At 55.9% G+C, this 22013-nt stretch overlaps 1 protein-coding gene across 14 annotated transcripts in view; it reads left to right on the top strand.

Moving 5' to 3' along the window:
* IQSEC1 (IQ motif and Sec7 domain ArfGEF 1) overlaps positions 1 to 22013 on the top strand; it is a 377913-nt gene that overhangs the window by 335129 nt on the left and 20771 nt on the right. For all 14 annotated transcript variants that reach the window (XM_049098377.1, XM_049098380.1, XM_049098381.1 and 11 more), the window contains 4 exons: positions 3236 to 4485; positions 15829 to 15990; positions 18272 to 18394; positions 19608 to 19774. In XM_049098377.1, coding sequence (XP_048954334.1) covers positions 3236 to 4485; positions 15829 to 15990; positions 18272 to 18394; positions 19608 to 19774 — 1702 coding nt within the window. The remainder of the gene's footprint in view (positions 1 to 3235; positions 4486 to 15828; positions 15991 to 18271; positions 18395 to 19607; positions 19775 to 22013) is intronic.

Raw genomic sequence — 22013 nt, 5'->3', positions numbered from 1 at the left:
GGGAGCAAATACCCACCCCCTGCCCCCTGTGGCACCACCCCATTGCCAGGCCCATAGCAGGGGAAGACTACCCTCTGTGCCATTGATGACTAACACCCAGATCCAAAGTGGATCAGAAGCAGTTGATAGTAAAAGATCTCCAGCAGAACCACTGAAACAGAAGTGAGGAAGTTTAAGCCTTAGCAGAGGCCTGTGGAGATAATCATCTGCTTCATGTGGCCTTACCGTGGCCACAGCTGTTCGTTTTCAGCTGGCGCATATTAACCAATTGCCCACTGTGTGCCAGACACAGTGCTGGGTTCTGGGGAGTCAGCAGGGGACAGGGTGAGGCCACAGCTCTTGAGCTGACACTTTGGCCCAGGAGGTGGACCTACCAACAAGTTAGCAATAAAGACCGTTTAATTCCTGAGTGTGATACAAACTCCGGAGATGATAAAATAGGGGCAAGAAGTGGTGAGACTGCAGGAAGTGACAGCACTGGATAAGGACGCTGGGGAAGGCCTCCTTGAGGTGCCATTAGAACTGAGTATTTAAGGCTACCTGAGTAGCCCCAGGTGCAAGAGTAGGACTAGGACAGAGTACGTGGGAACTGCCAGATGAAAGTGAGGTGCCCAGTTCCACAAGGTGGTAATGCCAAGTCCCGTTGAGTGAGGGGAGGAGCCCTTCTGCACCTTCTGGCAGCTTCCTATCAATGGGCCCAGGAGTCCTGAGTCATCGGAAGGTGGCAGTGTGCTCTGTGCAAGGGTGTTCCTCTCTGTTCCCTATCCCTCCCCCGTTGTTGAGAAGTCTCCTTTTAAGAGAGAGTGAGGGCTCAGGGTCAGCCCCACATCACCTCATTTCCCAGACCCTCTGTCTTCTGAGACGTGGGGATCCTAGAGCCCCTCTGCAGACCGGATGTCTTGTGAGTACTGGGTGGGGGGTGACATGCAGCAGGTGAGCACATGCTCACCTGGATTGGATTCCCTCCCCTGCACCCGAGTAAACTTTCAGATGGTGTTTTGGGTCAGTTGTGGCCCAGAAGGAAGAATGACCATGGTGAGTCTGCGGGGATGCCTCAGGGCAGGCCTGGGGCAGCTTGTGTCCTCCAGGGAAGCCCAAAAAGGAGGGACTGAGAAGGGCTTTGATGACAACACAGAGCCCATTCCTGCCTTTCCAGAGTCCCCCCTCTCCCCTCCTCACCCCTCCCCCAGATCTGGGGAGCCAGACTCAGGCAAACAGAGGATTGCTTTTTGGTTTTCTAGGTCCAAAGTCAGTAGAAGAGAAAGAGGCCTGAAGTGAGCCCTGGGCCTAAGCCAGTGGCCCTGGTGCCACGACCCCACTGCCAAAGGTGACATGAGGGGACCAGGCTACTGGCAGAGAAGGGCAGAGAAGAGATGGCTTCCCAGAGCTCAGCCTTGGGCCCTTTATCAGCCCCGTTGGCTTCCAGAGCTCCACTCAAAACCCCAAAAAAACAAAGTCTGCTTACAGATGTGGAAGTGAGGTCATCTCTTTGGATGGTGTTCAGTAACTTCAGGGCAAGAGAAAAAACAGACCCACCCTGGCTGACTCTGGGCCCAGAAAGTGGTTTTGATCCACCCCACCCCCTCACACACACTAGCTGCTCTTCCCATGAGTGGAGCCACTCTGGCCAGCCTGCTGCTCCCTCTCCTGCAGGCCCCAGAGAGTTGACACGTTCAGCGCCTGGGGGGACCTGGCATCCCTGAGATGAGTGGCCTCCCAGAGCCGGGAAGCGAGGGGACCAGAATCTGTACTGGGATGTGTGGGGCTCCAAGCTGTGTACCCGTCACCCCGTGGCGCCCCTGAGCGACTCTCTCACCCTTGACTCGGGCTGGAGCTTGGATTTGCTCAGCGTCTTTTTGGTTTTATTTCAGTTTAGGTATATGTGTCTGTTCTGGACAAACTCTTTGCTCCTTGAGGGCATGGACCTTATCCCTCTCTGCTACCAGCTCTTGGGTGCTCCCTGGCTCAGACTATGTAGGTAAGATCTAGACAAGCAGGGTGTGGTGCTCTGCCTCCCTGGCACAAGTGTGCCTTACTCCTGAGGACCTTAGACTTCTCTTGACCCCACACTAGGTGCCCCCTCTGCCCAATACCCCAGAGCCCTAGATCAGTGGAGAAGCCAGCTCCTTATCTTGAATTTTCTTTGATTCCTACCTTATGGGCATGTTTTCACTCAGGAGCGAGGCTTGGGGAGCACCCCATGGGGTTGTCCTAGATCACTGAGGGCAGGCATGAGCCTCAGGGTCTCAGGAGGCTTGTGTGTCACACAGGGGAGTCCCAGGCCATGCCACCTGCCTGCAGCCCTGCCCCATCTCTGCCTCATCAGGACCTGTGGTTACAGAGTGAGTGCTTGCTCTGGAGTCTGGAAGCCTCCAGCTGTGTGCTGGGTCTCTTCCTGGGCCTCAATTTCCTTATCTGTCCAGTGCAGGTAGCTGGGGACCCCATAAACTAAACACCTTCCAGGAATGCAGCTGAGGGTCTTTTAGCCCCAGCTGGCCCTGTGCTCAGCATGTGCTAATAAGCTTTTGCATCTGTCTCATCAGAGGCTCACCATGGTCCGACAAGGTAGGTCTGATGAGGAAACAGGAAGTGTACGGCTCCAAGGCTTGCTCAGAGTAGCATAGCTAATGAGGGGTAGGCCCTGGATGAGAGCCCAGGCATCTGGCCTTGAAGCTGCTCCCCCCCAGTAAGGTGATTCTCTCAGGCCTCCCCAAAACTCAGCAACATACCACACCCCCACACCCCGCCCAGCTGACAAGAGGCTATGGTCAATGCTGTGAAGAAGAAATGAGTCCAGAAGCCTGCAGCAATGCTCAGCACCCAGGATCTCCCTGAAATCTTTGGCAGGCTTCTTAACCTGCTCGGGTGTCAGGTACCTCCTCTCTGGAGGGGCTGCCTCCACCTCTTCCAGCATCTCCCATGTTTCATTAAACCACAGGCCACAAGATGCACTAGAACCAAAGGCTTCTGTGGCCAGAGAAGTTTGGGAGGGGGGTCTGGGAAGTCCTGCAGATAACATTCTTACTTTTACCTCAACATGGAGCTTCTCCATCTTATTTGACCCGGGAAACTCCTATTTTGCACAACCTTGCAAGGTTGTCATGGCCAGCTTTGGGATGTGCTGAGGCCTTCCCAAACAGGGCCACTGTGGGGCTGGGCAGTGGGCACGCGTGTAGGTGGGCATGGTGCTGCACCAGCACGTTGGCTGCGCTCACTGTCCTGTCCCTCCCACCAGGTGGAGATGCTAGAACGCAAGTATGGGGGCCGCCTCGTGACCCGCCATGCGGCCCGCACCATCCAGACGGCCTTCCGCCAGTACCAGATGAACAAGAACTTCGAGCGCCTGCGCAGCTCCATGTCAGAGAACCGCATGTCGCGCCGCATCGTGCTGTCCAACATGAGGATGCAGTTCTCCTTCGAGGGGCCAGAGAAGGTGCACAGCTCCTACTTCGAAGGGAAGCAGGTGTCTGTGACCGATGACGGCTCTCAGCTGGGGGCCCTGGTGCCAGCGGAGTGCGGCGACCTGGGCGAGCCACCCACCCTCAAGTCCCCTGCCCCGTCCAGCGACTTCGCGGACGCCATCACGGAGCTGGAGGATGCCTTCTCGCGGCAGGTGAAGTCGCTGGCTGAGTCCATCGATGACGCCCTCAACTGCCGCAGCCTGCACACCGAGGAGGCGCCAGCCCCCGACGCGGGGCGGGCCCGGGATGCCGAGCCCAAGCCAGCCCTGCACGGTGTGGACCACAACAAGCTGGACGAGATGACAGCCTCGTACAGCGATGTCACCCTGTACATCGACGAGGAGGAGCTTTCGCCGCCCCTGCCCCTCGCGCAGGCGGGGCACCGGCCACCCAGCACCGAGTCAGAGCTGCGGCTGCGGACCGGGGGCGCTGTGCAGGACTACTGGGCACTGGCTCACAAGGACAACAAGGGGGACACGGACACGAGCTGCCGGAGCACACCGTCGCTCGAGCGGCAGGACCAGCGGCTGCGGGTGGAGCACCTCCCGCTGCTCACCATTGAGCCGCCCAGCGACAGCTCTGTGGACCTCAGTGACCGCTCGGACCGCGGCTCGCTCAAGAGGCAGGGCGCCTATGAACGCAGCCTGGGTGGGCCGCAGGGCAGCCCCAAGCACGGCCCCCTGGGCGGGCCCCCCAAAGGCCTTCCCCGGGAGGAGCCCGAGCTGCGGCCCCGGCCCCCCCGGCCCCTGGACAGCCACCTGGCCATCAACGGCTCAGCCAATAGGCAGAGCAAGTCCGAGTCTGACTACTCAGATGGCGACAATGACAGCATCAACAGCACGTCCAATTCCAACGACACCATCAACTGCAGCTCCGAGTCGTCGTCCCGCGACAGCCTACGGGAGCAGACGCTCAGCAAGCAGACCTACCACAAGGAGACTCGCAACAGCTGGGACTCACCCGCCTTCAGCAACGATGTCATCCGCAAGAGGCACTACCGCATCGGCCTCAACCTCTTCAACAAGTGAGTGCCTGCTGGCCCCACGGGAAAGAGCAGGGCAGGCCTTGCTCTCATGCTCCAGGGCCTTTGCATGCACCAAGGGTTTAAAAGAGTGTGTGTGAGGGTGTGACACTGCGCCAACAGGGCCCCTAGCAGTAGCTGGCACACCGATGCCATCATAGCAGAGACTGGAGCCTGGTGAGTGGTGTGCCTGGCCCCCTGCCAAGGGCCCTTGCAGGGAGAACAGAGGCTTATGAGCTGGGCAGCAGCCAAGTGAAGTATTTCTCTGTGACAAAGCAGGAATAGGAGTTCAGGGCCCTGTCAGCACCTAGACCCGTACCCAGCACACAGTAGCTTCTCAGGAAACATGAATGTGAAGGCTGCCGTGCTGTGTAACGTGCCTGGCCATGAACACCAGGCTCAGGGTTTTGGACTGGATTTGGTGGATGATGAGCGGCATGAAGGCCTTTGGGAAGGAGGTAATGGGGCCTACATGTGAGCAAGATCTCTCAGGGCAGGTGCAGGCTAGGCTCAGAGGCACACATGGGGGAAGCAGGACACAGATAAACCTGGTGCTAACAGAAATCTCAGCAAGGTCCTTCGGGAGGTGTGTGAATTGGGTCTTGTTGAGTGGCCACTACCCACCAGGAGTTCTAGAAAGGTGCTGTGGGGGCAGTCCTGACAGCAGATTTAAGGAGGGAGACTGGTATTTAAAGCAGGCTATTCTTAGCACTGCCAAAAATAGCAAGGGAAGGGGAGGAGAGCTGAGCACTCCCTTGGAAGGGACGCTGGAAGGCTCTGGTTATTAAACCTTATATTTCACATCATTTCCATTGACGGGGCCTCTGGGATTAGGGGTTCATCAGACGTCAGCCTGGCGCTGACTCCTCCAAGGTTGGGGGCATGGCCAGACTGCCTGGTGGTCACTGACACATCTGCTACCCTTCCCTGCTCCCTGCTTCCTCTTCTAGATGGAGGGAGACTTGGGGGCACTTTTGAGCCATCCCTGGTACAAATGGAAGTGCTGTGCTGTCTCAGGGATTCAGAGAGGCCTGTCCCAGAGGATGGGTATAGGGAACAGGACATTTACCTGGGAGCAGCGAGGGGACTCTGGGTCACGAGCCTCCTCACTTAGCTAAGAACTAAGAGTCTCAAACACCTCGCATCTGCCCAGGTGCTCTCTCCTGAGACTCCCATCAGCCCATGGTTCATGGCAGGATGGACAGCCTCACCACTGCAGGAGCTGTGGCCAGAGCAGCATGCTAGCAGGAAGGGTCATCTCCTGCTGAGCCCATCCTGAGCTCTGTCCCAAAAGTCTGTTGCCTTCACCTGCTTCTGGGCACAGCCAGCTCCCAGGTCATCTGAGAGCCAGGGCAATGCTCTCCTGGGGCGGGGGCTGAAATGACCCAGGAGCTCCCATAGTGTCCAGGCCTACCTTGTCCCTTTCAGTCTCCAGGGACATCCTGATGTGGGGGTCCCAGCTGTGTCAACGGGGAGGCCAGAAAAAACAGTCCCTGAGCCAACCAGTGTTGGTCCGTGTAGATTCTCTCTAGCTCTGTTTTTAGTTATGTGCACCGTGCCTGCATACGTTCCCATGGAAGATGAAAGCCTTCCAGTTAGGATAACACTCCCCATTTGGCTCTTGTCATTTTGGAACCTCTCCTCCCGGATCTTTATTCTGAGCATGTGTGCACTTTTAGAAACTGCAGACAGCTGTGGTTCCGAGCACGACCCCAGTGCCAGACTGCCCGGGCTCACACCCTGGCCTTTGGTCTGTGCAGTGGGGCTGAGCCCAATAGTGTCCACCCCACAGGGTGTGAGATGTAAGTAAGCGCATATATGAAGTGCTGGGAGCAGCACCTGGCACCAAATAAGTCCTTCCCAAGTGTTGGCTGCTGGTGCTGGGGCCTGGGGTTATGGACATCATCTTGCTGGGATGTCACCGCCTGGCTTGCTGTTGGAGATCTATCTCCCACATCGCTGTGCACGAGTCACTCCCTCCCGCCTGCTGCTGTGTAGTGGTCGCTGGTGTGGCTATCCATGGTATTGATCTGGCCACTTGCTTCCAAACCTCTTCAGAATTACCACAGATGACAAGGAGTGTGGATCTCTCCTTTACATACACTCCCAAGAGAGTCCATTAGGGAAACTGGCTGAAAGTGGAATCATGAAGGCTTAGGTAGGCACGTTTTTCATGGAAAACTTAGTCTTTAAACGGGGGCTCTACCCATTTCCCCTCCATGCAGCTGGATCTGAGAGGTCTTTCTCCCACGTGCTTGGCCATACTCGGTGTTATCTCCCCATTCCCCATCAAAGAGTAGAAATAGTTGTCTCTTGGTCATTTTAGTTTGTTTCCCAACGTCTAAAATGGAGCGATGGAGCACCTACATGAGTCTTTTTTTTCTTTTTTTTCTTTTTTAAGTAATCTCTCCACCCAACATGGGGCTAGAACTTGTAACCTTTAAATCAGGAGTCACAGGCTTTACTGACTGAGCAAGCTCAGTGCCCTCAGTTCATTTTCTTTACTCATTTTTCTCTTGGGTTATTTGTCATGTTGATTTGCTAGTAGTACTTTGTCTTAGATACCGATCCTTTGTAATTGCAAACATTTTCTTTCTCTTTTTAAAAATTTTTTCGTTCCAGATATAATTCACAATACATACCATAAAATTCACCCTCATGAAGTGTACAATTCAGCAGTTCTCAGATATACATCTTTTAACTTTGTGCTCTTTCACCTAACAAAAGTTTTTTCTAACTTTTGGTGTTTTCTAAATTGGGATAATTGCCATATAACATCAGTTTCAGATGTATAGTGTAATGATCCCATTTTTATGCATATCGCAAAGTAATCACAATAAGTTGTTACCATCCCTCACCACACATAGTTACAAATATTTTTTTCTCTTGTGATGAGAACTTTTAAGGTCTACTGTCTTGGCAACTTTCAAGTATATAATCTGGTACCATTAAGCACAGTCATCATGCCGTTACAGGAAGCTTTTAATTTTAATCAGCTAAATTAATCAGTATTTTCTTGTTTAGTTTCTTTGGCTTTTCATGTTTTGTCTTAAGGGGCTCTGCCCATGGGGCCACCTGGGTGGCTCAGTCAGTTAAGCATCCAACTCTTGATCTCAGCTCAGGCCTTGATCTCAGGGTCATGAGTTCAAGCCCTGCATTGGGCTCCACGCTGGGCATGGAGGCTACTTAAAAACAATAATGATAAATAGTAATGGTAATAATTAAAAGGGGCTCTGCCTCAAATCATAATAATAAAAATTAAAAGAAGTTCTGCCCCGATCACTTAGATAGTTTTAAAATATTTTCTTTAGTATATTTGCATGCTCTTTAGGACTTTAAGCTGAAATTTGTTTTGGAGAACCATACAAGGTGAGGGATCCAACTTTTATCATTCTGTAGAGATTAGCCAGTTATTTCCAGTTTATTCACCAGCCTGTCCTTTCTTCGTTGACTAGAGGTTCCATCTAATTCCTACATGAATTGGATGTTTTCATTCATTCAGCAGATATTTATTGCTGAATAAAACTGCCATGCACCAGGCAGTGTTTAGGGGCCTGGGACAGGTCAGTGAACAGAACGAAGACCCTTGAGAAGCTCCACGTTAACGGTTAGAGGGCCCATTCCTCCATGAGCATCAGACTTGGGGTTTCATGGGTTTTCTTATTAGGGCAAAACTTCTCTTTTGTTCTCTTAAAAAAACCGTCTCAGCTGTTTTTGATGGGTTTTCTTCACATGAATTTTGGAATAAGCTCATTAAGACCCATGAGCAATCCTGGCGGGCTTTTCTCGGCTGTTGCCTTCAGCTCAGAGAATAAGTTAGGGTCACCTGTGCCATTAGGGCGTTGTGGTCCAGCCACAGGTGGTGCCTGAAATTAAAGCTAACTAACACTAATCCCGGTCCTCTGGCATGCTAGCCATGGTGCAGGTGCTCGCTGGCCACATGCAGCCTCCATGCCAATAGCACAGATCAAGAACAGTCGGGTCGCCATAGAACATGCTCGTGGATAACGCTGGTCTAGAGTATGGAGGGACAGTCAGCAGCAAGTCTGGCTCCCTGTGGGGTGTGGGGCAGAGCGGTTGTGGCTGGCCCCCAGTGGCAGGAGCCAGTGGACTCTGTGTGAAACCTGCCCCTGCCCGCCAGGGAGGCACCAGGGCTGTAAGAATGTGTTACAGAGCACCAGGCTTCCTCCCTCCTGGCTCAGCCTTCACCACCTCCCTCCCCAGCCCCCTACCCTTGCCCACATCCTCCGCCCCCCAACACCTGCCTCTTGGGCCCACCCAGCCTCGAAGAGAGGGCTCAGTTCCCAGCCCCTCCCAGTAGTAAGCTTTCCCTGACACAGACCTCAGCCCCCCTCAGAAGGATACATGGAGGATCTGAATGATGCACCCAAAGTGGGCAAGGGAGTCCGTGAGTGGGAAGGAAAAACAAAACAAGAGACCTGAGAACGGAGGCAGGTCGGCAGGGAGGGGCATCCCTGGGGCCACCTGCCATTCACAAGCCCCGGAGGCAGCATGGGGGTCCAGGAGCTAGAGGCAGGAGGGTTTCAGCCCCAGTCCTGCCACACATCAGCTGCAGCGACATGGCGACTCCTTGCACTCTCTGAGCCTCACCGGCTACACCTGGAAGATGGAGACGAGGTTCCTGTCTCCTGGGGCTTGACAAGGATTAGAGGTAGTGGGACCAAGAGCCTTGCCTGGAGCCCACCATCAAGGAGGTGCTTATGGGTGGCAGCTGGGCCTGCTGTGCCCAGAGCAAAGGGGGAAGCGGCTTCCAGGAGCTCAGGCTGTAGGAGGACCCCGCAGGTAGTTTGGTGCAGAGCAGTCAGTGGCTCATGCGCTTAGTGTGTGCTGGGCACTGCCCTATAAGCCTGTCATGCTGTAAATCCTGTCTACCTCCTGGGGGTAGGGACTCTTACCCCCCTGTATGGATGGGTGGGCTGAGGTCCCAAGAGGGTCACCTGTCTGAGGTCACACAGCCAGTGGGTGGGCAGGCTGGAACTAACACCACCCCACCCAGCTTCTGAACACAGCCACTTAAAATCTGGCATGGGACCCGCCACTACACATGCACCCCATCGGCTCACTAGGCTGCAGATGTGAACTGAGACCCCGATGGGGTCTCGTGTACCTGTGTTCCCACAGACGTGCTCAGGGATACAGGCCTTGCTGTGTCAGCCTCCTCTCTTTCATGCCCCTCTCACTCTGGCAAGAGCCCAGGTGACTAGAGCCCAGGCAAGTTTTGTCCCAAGTGGATGTGGCCAGAGCTCCCTCACCTCTGGAAGAATATTCTAATCCCCAGAGCTGCCCTGTGATGAAATGGGTACCTGAGTGATTACCTCGAATCTGAGGAGCATGTAAGTTAGGGCCTCAGCAACCACTTGGCATGATAGTGTGCTAGGACTCTTCCTTGGGCTAGGAGCTGTTCAAAGGGGAGCATCTGAGGTCCCTTCCAGCCCAGGGAAGCACTCCTCCCCTCCACTCAGTGCCCAGCTGCTGGGGCCTGCCAGGTGCCACCCTGCCTGTTCCTTTCTGTAAGCCCACTGCCCACTGGAGCTGCTGCAGGAGGAAGGCGGAGAGCCCTGGTGTGAGCCCTGGTGTGAGCCTGGAGTGCTCTGAGATTTCACCTTCCTGCATTCCTGGGCGGTCAGCTGCTTTCTACCTGAGTGGGAAGCAGGCTCAGAGGCTGCAGAGCTGGGCCAGCCTCTCTCAGTGAGCAGTAGAGCTGGGCTGGTGGTGGTGGTGGTGGTCTCCAGATCTGCTAGCCCCAACTCCATGCTCCTCACGTGTGGCATATTTCTTGTGATTAGTGAAAATGCCAACGACAACAGCCAGCCCATATAAACATATCAGGTCTCAGGCACTGTACGGAATGCTTCATGTGTGTCACCTCACTGAATCCTCACAGTGACCCTGTGACACTTGACTCTAGGGGCCAGGGCTCGGAGAGGTCAGGTGCTAGTTCGAGGCCACAGAGCCAGACATGCTGGCTCCAGGGTTCCGGGGAGCTGTTCACCGTTGCTGGGAGTGCTGACACTTTAAAGATCGGCTCTCTTAGGAGCACTTTGAGTTACTAAGAAGGAGGCTGGGTTCTCATTCCCCTGGACATGAGCTACCCAGCCAGCCTGTGGCCCTCACTGCCCTCAGCCATGGGGGTCCCTAGCCATGTCCTGGGTCTGGGGTGGCTGGTGCTGAGTCTCTCAGGGAAGAAGACAGTGCCAAGGCAGGCCCCGCAGGGCATACAGCCATGATGGAAGGTGATTCCTCCGCCTTCTCTCTGTAGTAAGGGTAAGCCCTGTTCAGCTTGGGCTGCCGGCATCAGGAAGAGCTTTGTAAAAATCAGAGCTACATGAAATACAGTCTGTAGAGGTGGTGAGTTCGCTGGCCCTGGAAGTATGTGAGCAGATGGAAGGTGACCACTTATTTGTAGGATGCTGGGAGCACTTGAGCCTGGATTGCCGAATTGAAGGGGGCTTCCAGGCATGCAGGGGTTGTCCAAGTACCGAAGATGGTGAGTCCCTCCCCCTGTGGTCAGCTGAGACCAGTTACGAGGACGGCTCAGCCTCCTGACCACAGAGGCTCCTCGGGCACCGGAGGTAAGCAGACCCTGTGTCGGTCTCTGTTAACCAGGGCCTTCTCCGTTGCAAGTGACAGGAACCCGGTCAGACTGGTTTAAGCAGAGGCCTTATTGGTCTTGGACCTGAAAAGCCACTGGGTGCCTCCAGGCCCTTCTGCATGGAGTCCTGGCCTGCCGGTGCCGCACCAGAGCAGGAGGTCTGCCAGCTGTCCCAGGCTCATGGTCCAGCCTCGCGGCAGCCCCAGCAGGAACAGAGTCTCCCCTCTCATCCGCCCCCAGTGCTTGCTCCACAGTGCTCATTGTGGTCAGCAGGATTCGGGGCTCCAACTGGCCAGGCTGGGAGTAAGGTCAGCCCATGGGGTCAGAGGGACAGAACGGGTGGCGTAGGAAATCCGGAGGCCAGCTAGATGCGGGGTAGGGAGGTACGGACAGCCGCCCACTTGCATGTCTCTTCGGCTGCTCAGGCAGCTAGAAAGGACAGGAGAAGCCCATGGCTGGCCCTGTAGACCTCTGCTGGGAAAAGCATTCAAGTTTGGGTGATCTGTAAGCATGGTGCCTGCCTTGTAACCGCCACTCTGCAAGCTCGGCGTCAATACTGACTGCTCACAGCCCGGAGACAGGAGACACATGTGAGACATGCCACTGGTGTGGTGTGCGTGTGCTCGCCTGTCACGGCCAAGTCTGATTCAGCAGCTGACGTGGAAGAAAGCCGGGCCCACCTTGCGATGGACAGCAGACCCAAGCCGTGGATTCTTCTGCTCCAGCCTGTCCTGCTGACACCTCTTGAGGACCCTTGAAGGGGGTGGGGGAGCACAGAATACAGGAGCAGGTCAGGTGTGGGTGCCACAGGTGTCCCCCTTGGTACCTGCTGACACTGGGCCCTTAGAGAAGTAAGCTGGTCAGGCTGGATGTTTGGCCGCGGTGATGGTGAGGGCAGAGTGAAATTCTGGGGGGCTTCTTGAAGCAGAAGAGTGGGTTGGAACTACCAGCGTGCTTTCTCTCGCCTGGCAACCCAGAGCCAAGGTATCTGGCTGTTCTGTGCCCTCTTTCAGTCATGAGTCAGATATGGCTTTTGTGTTGATCATTCTCTCTAGCAGGGTCCCTCTTCCTGGCTCCTGGTTCAATGCCACTTCCCCAGGGAGGCCTTCCTTGATCATCCCTCCCGCCCTTTCCAGCCCAAGTCCACACCTTCTCCGGGTCACCATGGCACCACTTTGGTTTTGTTCTGCTTGTTGCTGGGCCTCCTCTTACATCATACACCAACAGTATTTTTGGAGGGCTTAGAGGCATTAACCCATTTAACCTTCACAGTTCCTCTGCTGTGTGCACCGTGGCTGTGTCCATTATATGAACGGGGAAGCTGAGGCACAGAGATATTAAGTATCTTGCCCCAGGTCACCCAGCTAGTAAGAGTCTGGGTTTGAGGGAGGTCTGGTGGGGAGGTGGGGGGCTCCAGTGTGCTGACACAGCACAGGTTAATTTCTGTCATACTGCCATCCGTTACTGGTTAGCCAGGGACTGCTCATCAAGTCTCTCAGGTACAAGACAGCAGGGGCATCCTTTCGATGTGGACTCCCTGGTCCTATGGCAGAGGAAGGTGCCAGAAGGGATCACGCAGTTCCCATAGGAAGTGCCACACATCACTTCTCTCACAGTGCATTGGCCACAGTATACCACATGGCCCCCTAAAGGCCACAAGGAGAGGTGGGCAGCACTGATAACTCATCCCATTGCGTCCCATCACCCTGCAGGTCACCATGTGGGACACTTAGCAGGATATATGGGCACAAGCCCCTTTGGTCAGCATGGAGCTCTGTAAAGGAACAGGTGAATCTAGGACCACTGCTTGGCAGAGCCCCCAGGAGCACACTTGGGGTTTCACTGCATTGTCGAGGTGGCCGGGACCAGCAAGGACCTGACAGGCAGGGAACTCACGTTATCGGTGTCCAGTGCACTGGCTGTGTGCTGCCAGGAGGTCCCTGAAGGCCAGGCCATCCAGACACTTCTTTGACCATTGTGCTCATCCTGACCCTGGAGCTCCCTGCCTGGCCCACACCGCCGACCCCAGCTCCTTACCTGTGCCTCCTGCCACCACACCTTTCCTCTCAGTTGCTCAATGAGCTCCTGGTCACTGGTCAAGGCCCAGTGAGTTCAGATTCCTTTCTCCTGGGACATCGCTGTGAAACTTGCCGGGTGGAACCAGTCCCTCCCACATTTGGTTCAGACTAGGAGCTGGAGCCATCAGGTTCAAACTCGGATCCACCAGCAAATACTATCATCTCTACCCTCAAGCTGTGTTCTAAAACCAGCTGCTGCTCCCCACCTCCTGCCCTTTAGCATGGAATGCTTGTAGGGAAGTCCTAGCTGGGCTCCCGCTTCAGATCTAGCCTTGTTCTTCACAGAGCAGCCAGCGGGAGCTTCTTCAGCCTGGACATCGGGTCCCATCACTGCCCTGATCATTAACACACTGGGGCTTCTCGTCCCACTCAGGGGAAAACCAGATTCCCCCTGTGGCCTGCAGAACTCTGTGGGTTCCAGCCTGCCCACCCTGCTGCCATGCTATCCTGTCCCAGGGCTCCTACTCTCAGCCACCCTGGAGCAGCTTTCTGGCCCTGGATCCTGCAAAACCCTTTGTCACCTCAGGGCCTTTGCATTTACTTTTGCCTCCATCTAGGAAGCTCCCTAATGACTTAGGTCACTGCCCAGTGTCACCTGCTCAGAGAAGGCCCTGAAGGCACCTGCAGGAACCCCTCCCTGTGCCCTCCAGCCATCATTTAGTCCCTTTGTCCTTTAGACCAAGGATTAGAGCCTACCATTGTGGGGTGTTCTTGACCAGCCTCGCTCACTGCTGTCATCCTGAGCAGTACCTAGCAAAAAGTAGGCTCTGGGTACTTAATCTGTGAAGAATCCGCATTCTCATGACCTCTTGTAAGACTCTCCTTCCTGCAGTGTGTTCCACTCTCCTGCTGCCTTCTCCTCCCAGGTGGAGGAGCCCATATCCTAGAAGCCTGAGATGCTGTGCAACATTGGTGTATCAACACAGAAGGGGGCAGAGTGGGGAGGTCAGCCAGCCCCACCAGGGAAGCAAGCCAGGCCTGGATCGGGGCCCCATATTTGGGCCTCAAGGGACCAGGGAGGCCCAGGTTGTGGGTGGCTGACGCAGGATGCCTGAGCAGGGAGGTCCAGCCCAGCTCTCCAGTCATTGCCGCACAAGAGCACAGGCCCAGGAGGGTCAGATGGCCTGATTTTCCAAGAGAAGCCAGAAATCCGGATTCTGGATTGAGCTCTCCCAACTTCTACATGTTGACAACTCACTAGAATTCCTTCCGCTAATGTTGTGTAGGCTAAAAAAAAGACGTCTGCAGGTTGGCTGTGGTGACCCCTGACCTAGAAGTTGAAGAGGAGAGTGGGCATGGGCCCTGTGGGGGTTGGCATGGAGCAGGGCAGTGAGGGAGCATGAGCAGCCGAGTGGCTGGAGAGGCTGGGGCAGGAGCAGTTCTTGGGGTGTGTGGCAAGGGTCGGGGAGCAGTGCTCTGTCCCCACATCCATGTCAGGGCCCAGCTGGCCGGCCACCACTCCCTGCCAAACTCCTGAAGGTGATGTTAGGGTGTGTGGTCATCCTGGGGTAAAAATAGTAAGGTCACCTTGCAGCAGGAAGTCTGCTTTTGCTTGCAGGTAGGAATACAGCATGGCTGGACGCTGCTGTCAGGAGCCCCATACTTTGTGGGGCGGGTGGATCTGCTCTTGCCCCTAGGCTTCTAGGGAATAGCAGAACACTGATCTCTACATGCTGGGGCAAGTGGTAGGGCCCAGCTCCCAGTTAGTGGGTGACCTCGCTCACCCCCACCCCCTACACCCCTGTGCAGGCCCGGCTGAGGCTCTGGGGTCGTTGGACACCCACGTTCCAAGGGTCACACATACGGCCCCCTCACACCACGCTGTGAGGTCAGCCAAGCCTGTGTTGTACCACATGGATCAGCAGGAGGACAGAGGCCCAGAGGGAGGAAGAGGCCAGAGGGAGGAAGAGGCCAGCCTGGGCCCCCTGCTGGGCCTCTGAGGGGGCCTCCCTCCACCACAGCTCCCTCTCCCCTGGGGCCCCATGGCTCCCAGTGCAGGTGGACTTACTAAGCCCTGCAGGGCCAGCCCAGCCCTTCCTAGAAACCCTGTTTGCCCAGGAAGGATCAATGGAGCACTTTCACTTCCTCTCCTAGAAATTGGAGCTAGTCGTAAGAACCTTCCGTGGTGCTTACTGCATGCAGCATACCAGGCACCTGACTGTCAGGAAGTATAACAAAGGCTTGAGGCTGCTGGCAAGGTTACGTGGCTGTCAGGCTTCTCAACGGCCCAGGTAACAGGAGTGCTGACCCCAGGAGGAGTGTGAGAAGATATGCATATAGGGTGCTTAGACAGTGTGCTCAGAGTCAGCACTCAGCATGTGTTAGAGGCCATTTACTGTTGGGGGGCAGGGGACAGGCCAGGACGTGCAGGGCAAGGTGTTCCCATCTGCCTGGCAGTGACTTCTACAAAGAGGGGCTTTTGGGGCACTGCAGAGCAGTAGGGGGAGCAGGTCCCTGCTCCAGCAACGTGGCCACGCTCCTGTGGATGGCCCAGTCCTAGGCACTATGCCTGGAGCTGGATCTGGGCAGTTCTGGGTTCCCTGTATTACGGGCTCCAGCAGAACAGAGCGGGGTACCCTGAGTACCCAGGGAGGAGGGCAAGCTGGGAGGGGGTGGGGCAGCCAGGGCTGAGCCTGTCTCTCGTCCCACCCCTAGGAAGCCTGAGAAGGGCGTCCAGTACCTCATCGAGCGCGGCTTTGTGCCTGACACTCCAGTGGGGGTGGCCCACTTCTTGCTGCAGCGCAAAGGCCTCAGCAGGCAGATGATCGGCGAGTTCCTGGGCAACCGGCAGAAACAATTCAACCGAGATGTGCTTGAGTGAGTTCTGGGGCTGGGGTTTGGGGACGTGGACCTGCACACAAGCAGTGTCAGGCTCACCCCGCCTGCTGGAACATAGACCAAGTCCTCACTGTCTGCAGAAAACCAGGTTTCCAGCTCCCTGGGAACTGTTGACAGTTTGGAGAAGCCCTGCCTGTACCCCAAATCTCTCCATCCCTTCTTGAGACTGCCCTAAGTAGAAAGGACCCCATGCTTGGATCTTTGAGTTTATAAAGCAGTTGCTGTGTATGGGCCCTGCATTGTCCTCAAATACATGGAGTGAGTGTCACATCTTACTAAGTCCCTTTCACAGATGAGCCAAAGCTGCAGGACAGGACCAAATAGGGTGGCTCAAGACTTGGGGGAAGCATCTCCAGGCCCGTTGTTGAGGATTTTTCTGACCAGGCAGCTACACACTAAGACGTATGCTGGGAGCAGAAATCAGAGTGGGGTAAAGAGCAAACCACTAGTAACAAGAGCAGTGCCTTGCATCCGTCCAGCCCTGCCTCCTGGGATGAATGAAAAAAGCCAAGGGGGTGGGCAGCGGGCCTCCTGGGGCCAGGGGTCTCTGCCATAAGGAAGAGCCTAGCCACGTGTGTGCTCACCACATCTGCTTCCCTGGGAGGAGGCAGGCAGCTGCCTGGGCCTCTTTTACAGGTGAGGAAACCCGGGCTCAGGAATGGGCTGGCCTGGGTGCTCCCCACCCCCACACATGGGGGCTCATATACACACGTATGTACCATTCAGTTACACACCCACCTGCACACACAGGCACAGGCGCAGACACACAGGACACAGGGAGCCGGGGCCTTTGGCAGCAGCTGGCTGTAGCTAGCACCCAGCAGGATGGCTAGCTACACCCACCAGGCACACCCACCGGGTGGCCAGGCACACCCACCCGGACTGCTTTCTCCCTGCTTGCCATTTCTGTTCCAGCCCTCATTGGGAAAAGCCTGCTGCATTGTTAGCATGGTTAGTGCCCCTCTCCGCCTTAGAAACCAGCCTCAGGAAACAGTTCAGGGGAAAGTAGATGAGGTCTTTTATGAATTGGGCCTAAGACCATCTTGGGCCAGCCCCCCACCCCCTGCAGCCATTCCTGCACTTCCCCCCCCACCCCAGATTCCCCACCCTACCCCCCAAACTAACTGCTATAGGAAATCCGTGCTTTGTTCTCCCCTATCAGAAAATAGCAGCCTCAGGAAGTAGCAGTCCTAACCCCACCCCCAACCCCCAGCCCCGACCCTCTACACCAGGCATCCAGCTCAGATGCTAGTCAGCAAAATACCCTGTGTGGCCCCGGCCCTCCCCCACCTGCTCTGCAGCAGCCTCAAAGGATGGTGCCCCCAGGGCCATGAGCACTCAGAGAAGGCCAAGGGCACACTACAGCCTGTTTATGCCGAAGCCCATCACACCCAGCAGAAGGAGGGCCCTGACAGGATTAGGCCCCCCATGGCTGAGGCCTCTGCAACCCCCACCAGGGGTGGCCATGGCTTTGTTACAAATAGATAAAATAGATACACTGGACACCATGGCCCTCTGAGTGGTCCTTGGTGCAGACCCCACCTTCTTTGTTCAAGGGTCAGGATCAGAGAGGACGGAGCATGTTATGCTGGAGGGTAGTGCTAGGACAAGTGGCACCAAACAAAACCCAGTTACCAGCCACTCCTGCGAGCTCCGCTCCCCTTGGCAGATTAGCAGATGAGGCTGGCACAGGTCCTCCAAGGTGCCCCTGGAAGGACACCCGGCAAAACCCAGGCACCTCTCCCCAGACCCATGACGTGGGAAAATGGGCTCAGTGCACAGTCACTGGCTGGCAAGTTAGCAGCCAGCCTCCCCATCCTCCTGGAGAAGATGGGAGTGTGCTCCTGGCATCCCTCACAAATGAGGGATGTCTGAGAAGCCTGAGAAGACTCAGCAGTAACGTCCTGTTGTGTGCTCTGTGTAACGTGCACACTGAGCGCCATCTATTTCTGCTCCGAGGGCCTTTCTCAGGAGCAGCCATATACTCTGGCCCCTCTGTAGATAATTACACAAGCACCAATGTTTTCCTATAGTTTCAGGGGGTCTGTGGACCCCCCAGAAGCACAGGGGTCTTTGGGCTGTAATCTGGAGTGTTGACTGGTTGGAGGAAGCCAGGCAGAGGGCCCTTCTGGATCCCCTGGCTCTGGGCAGCTCACAGCCTGCCCTGCACTGACTGCCTGTATGCTCTGCCCTCGACAGGAAGGGCGGCAGAGGCTGTGCAGGCAGCAGACCCTGATGCAGCCTTGGTGTCTCGTTTCAGCTGCGTGGTGGATGAGATGGATTTCTCCGCCATGGAATTAGATGAAGCTCTCAGGAAGTTCCAGGCACACATCCGGGTCCAAGGGGAGGCTCAGAAGGTGGAGCGGCTCATCGAGGCTTTCAGGTTGGGGTCAGGGCAGGGCATGGGTGGGTGTCGGGAAGAGGATGGTTCCTGGCTCTGAGGCCCATGGCTTGGGGCCCAAACACCCCATTTACCCCTGTCCCCTAAGCAGGGTCAGGTGGCCCTGAACGTGCCTGGGGAATGAGGCAGTAGCCCCTTCTGTGTGCCAGGTGCTGTGCTGGTTATCTCTAGAACCACACTTTTGGACAGTCTGTGTTCCTGCAGGTCCTCGTGAGCATCACTCATTCATGAGTCTGTGTCGTCATTGTCTGCCCGTCTCACATAGTGACTCAGCACAAGCTACACAGCCAGATGGCCTGGCTCTAACACCCACTCCACCACTTCCTAGCTGTGTGACTTTTCCCTGGTTACTTAACCTCTCTGTGCCTCATGTCCTTGCCTATAGAGTGGGGAAAAACAGAAGCCCCTACCTTAGACAGAGTGGAAGGACTGAACCACTTTGAACGTCTGGGTACACTTAGCCCAGCACCTGGTACAGCAGAGAGCCCACAGTCAAGGCCGACTGCCACCCCACACTCATTCATCCCAGGAGTGTGTGCACAGTGTCTGGGTAGGATCCTCTGTGCCCATGCTAGGTGGGGGAGACACGAGTCAGCCACTGACCCAGCCTTCGGGGCCCAGTGCCAGTGGTAGGACAAAGGTGGGGAAGGAGAACACAACAGGAGGATGACTCTGGGGCCCTAGGAGGGGGTTGCTCAGGCAGTTGCAGGAGGGCTTCCTGGAGGTGGCGGCACTAATGGAGAAGACAGGATTGAAGCCCATGTTTTCTGAGCTCCGACGCTACTGCCTTAGTCATGGGCCTGCACAGTTCCTCTTCTCTGGTCTGTGCCCCTCATCCACCCCACTCCCTGAGCCAGGCTCCTTTCATCTCAGGGTCCCTGGTAGCGGGTCCAACACCTACCATCACATCCCTGTTCCAGGCAGGTGAGGAGAGTATAGCCTTAGAGCTGCCTACATCCTACCTGCCCATATCCCAATGGCCAGAATTTAGCCACCTCCTGGGCTGCATCCAGTTCCCAGGGAGATGGAGAAACATGGTCGTCTCCCTCAGCAGCCATCGCCAGCCAGAGTACAGGTTGTTGAGGTATAACCAGTGTAAGGAGGAGCAGGTGTCACCCCCATTTACCAGATGTGCAAACTGAGGCTCCTGCCCAACTGACATGGTCCTGACCCTGCTCCCTCTCCCGGCCTACAGCCAGCGCTACTGCATCTGCAACCCCGGGGTGGTTCGACAGTTCCGGAACCCAGACACCATTTTCATCCTGGCGTTTGCCATCATCCTGCTCAACACAGACATGTACAGCCCCAACGTCAAACCAGAGCGGAAGATGAAGCTGGAGGACTTCGTCAAGAACCTGCGAGGTGAGCTGGCCCAGGCCCTGGGCTCTGGCGTACAGCTGTCCCTCGGACGCTATCTCAGCACGCACCCAGCCAAGCACGGGGCAGAGCCAAGGGGCCAGGCTCTGGCGCACCCAGTCCTTGCCACAGGGGCACGGGGTGAGCCTTGGTTCCATGGACACCGCATCAATTACCCTAAAGGGTGCTGACCGCTGTCACAGGCAGTGACACACACACCTGGATCTCATGGTGCCAGGAACCTCACACGTGGCAGAGGTGACCTTTTCAGCATGTTCTGGAAGGCTATGTGGGGGTTCGATAGATGGAGGTGGGGGGCAGGGGGCCAGGCCCGAGAAAGCTTAGGCCAGCACAGGAGGGCCCGGTACGGTCCACAGAGGCTGGATCGGGGGAGGTGAGGGAGCACAGTCTGGAGCCCAGGCACTGGGCGTCCCTGGCAGGCAGAGCCAGGCCAAGGGGCTGGCACACACCCTCCCTGTCACTGGGTTGCCCCTCCCTACCCTCGATACTCCTCGCGAAGCTGACTTGCCTTCGTATGTATGTGTTTTAGAGAAACTTTATATCACACTATAAACAGGAAGCCCGTATCATTTGCCACACTTAGGCAGTCACTCTAGAACTCAGCGGATGAAAGCACCGGAGCTAGTTCTGGCTGGGCCCCAAGGCTGAGGCGCGTGGCCCGTGTTTGACGGGCGCTAAGGTGGACAGTGAGACAGGAGGCTTCCTGGGGTCATTATGGAGAAAAGGAGTTGAAAAGGGGACAGCTGTCTCCCAGGTGACCTGAAGTCCCTGGGAGGAAGAGGAGGACTGTGTCCCTCTCTTTGGGGGAAGATCAGCTACAGCAGGCTGAGGTCCCCTTAGAAAGGGTGTGGGGTACAGGTATACATATATAAATATATGTAAATATACATGTACACACATATGTGAGGAAGAAGGTGGGGAGGGGCAGAGGAAGAGAGAGAGAGAGAACCTCAGCCAGGCTCTGCGCCCAGCACAGAACCCGAAGTGGGGCCCCATCTCAACAACCCTGAGATCATGACCTGAGCCAAAATCCAGAGCCCAATGCTGAACCCACTGAGCCACTGAGGCGCCCCAAGGGTGTCATATTTTTAAAAAAAGAAAAAACCTGGTTTGAATCAGGTCCACCTTTGTGAACTTGCTGAGCCATTTAAATGTACTCTTCTTGTCCTTTTTACCCCCCCCGTAAAAGCCCCTGTTCCATCATCCCGTCTCCTGGGACAGGATGAGCACCCCCCCCCCCAAACCCCTGCCCAGGCTTGAACTGTCTTAGCACGCCCCCTGGCGGTGGGCACCCCTGCACCAAGCCGGCTAATGGGATGCCCACCCAGAGGTGGCTGGGCCGCCCCCGTTTCCCAGCTGGGCTCCAGGACCTGAGCCATCAGGGAAGCCGAGGGGCCAGGGCTTGGTTCAGACCACTCAGACGATGGCCATTCCCTGCACTGAGCACTCATGGTGTGTGGCCCTCTGCTAGATCTGAGGGGCGCTGTGGGCTACAAGGAATTTAGGTCTTAGCTAGAGTTTCTAAGAAGCTAAAGAGTCTGGGAACTTCCTTAATGGAAGTCAGCACCAGAGCACGAGAGCACAACCAGCAGATGCTTTGGTGGGGCAAGGATGTGCACTCCTCTGTCAGCCCTATACTTCTTTCCTTGCAGGGCTGAGCCTGACTCTGGTTTTCCCAGAGTCCTGTGTGGGCCTAGCGTACAGAAAGCAGGCTATGTAGTACATGCTGTTGACGACCCCAGGGGAGTTTAAAGGTCTCTGTGACTTGACTGTGATTTTTTTTCTGCCTGTAAACCTCACCCCCATAATTGGGACCCTTCCTGTATGGGGAGCAACAGGAGGAGCCAGAGTGATTAGCCCAGAGGGAAGAAGGCTCCGGGAAGGATGGGGTTGCTGGGCCAGGTCCTGCCAGTCAGCTACCCTCATATCCCCGCGGTCTGCAGGGCATTCTCATCCCACTTCTCAGGGGAGCGAGCTGCTGGTTCCATCTCCCAAGCCTGGGCCATTCCCACCAAATCCCATCTTTTCCAACCAGGAACCGGGGAGCGTTCTGTTCCATCTTCCTTGTGTCTGGAAAGGTAACCAAGGCAGAGAGGGAGGGGATTCGCCCAAGATCACACAGCAAGTGCATGTCAGAGGGGGCAGGACTCTGGTCTCCCAAAGCCCACCTGGTGCTCTGCCCTGGGAAGACATCCAGCTTGTTCTTTGTAGAGGAAACCTTCCC

The sequence above is a fragment of the Canis lupus genome, chromosome 20 (assembly GCF_003254725.2).
Source record: "Canis lupus dingo isolate Sandy chromosome 20, ASM325472v2, whole genome shotgun sequence".
Taxonomy (NCBI): Eukaryota; Metazoa; Chordata; class Mammalia; order Carnivora; family Canidae; genus Canis; species Canis lupus.
Note: the sequence above shows the minus strand (reverse complement) of the source record. Positions and strands in the feature narration are given on the sequence as shown.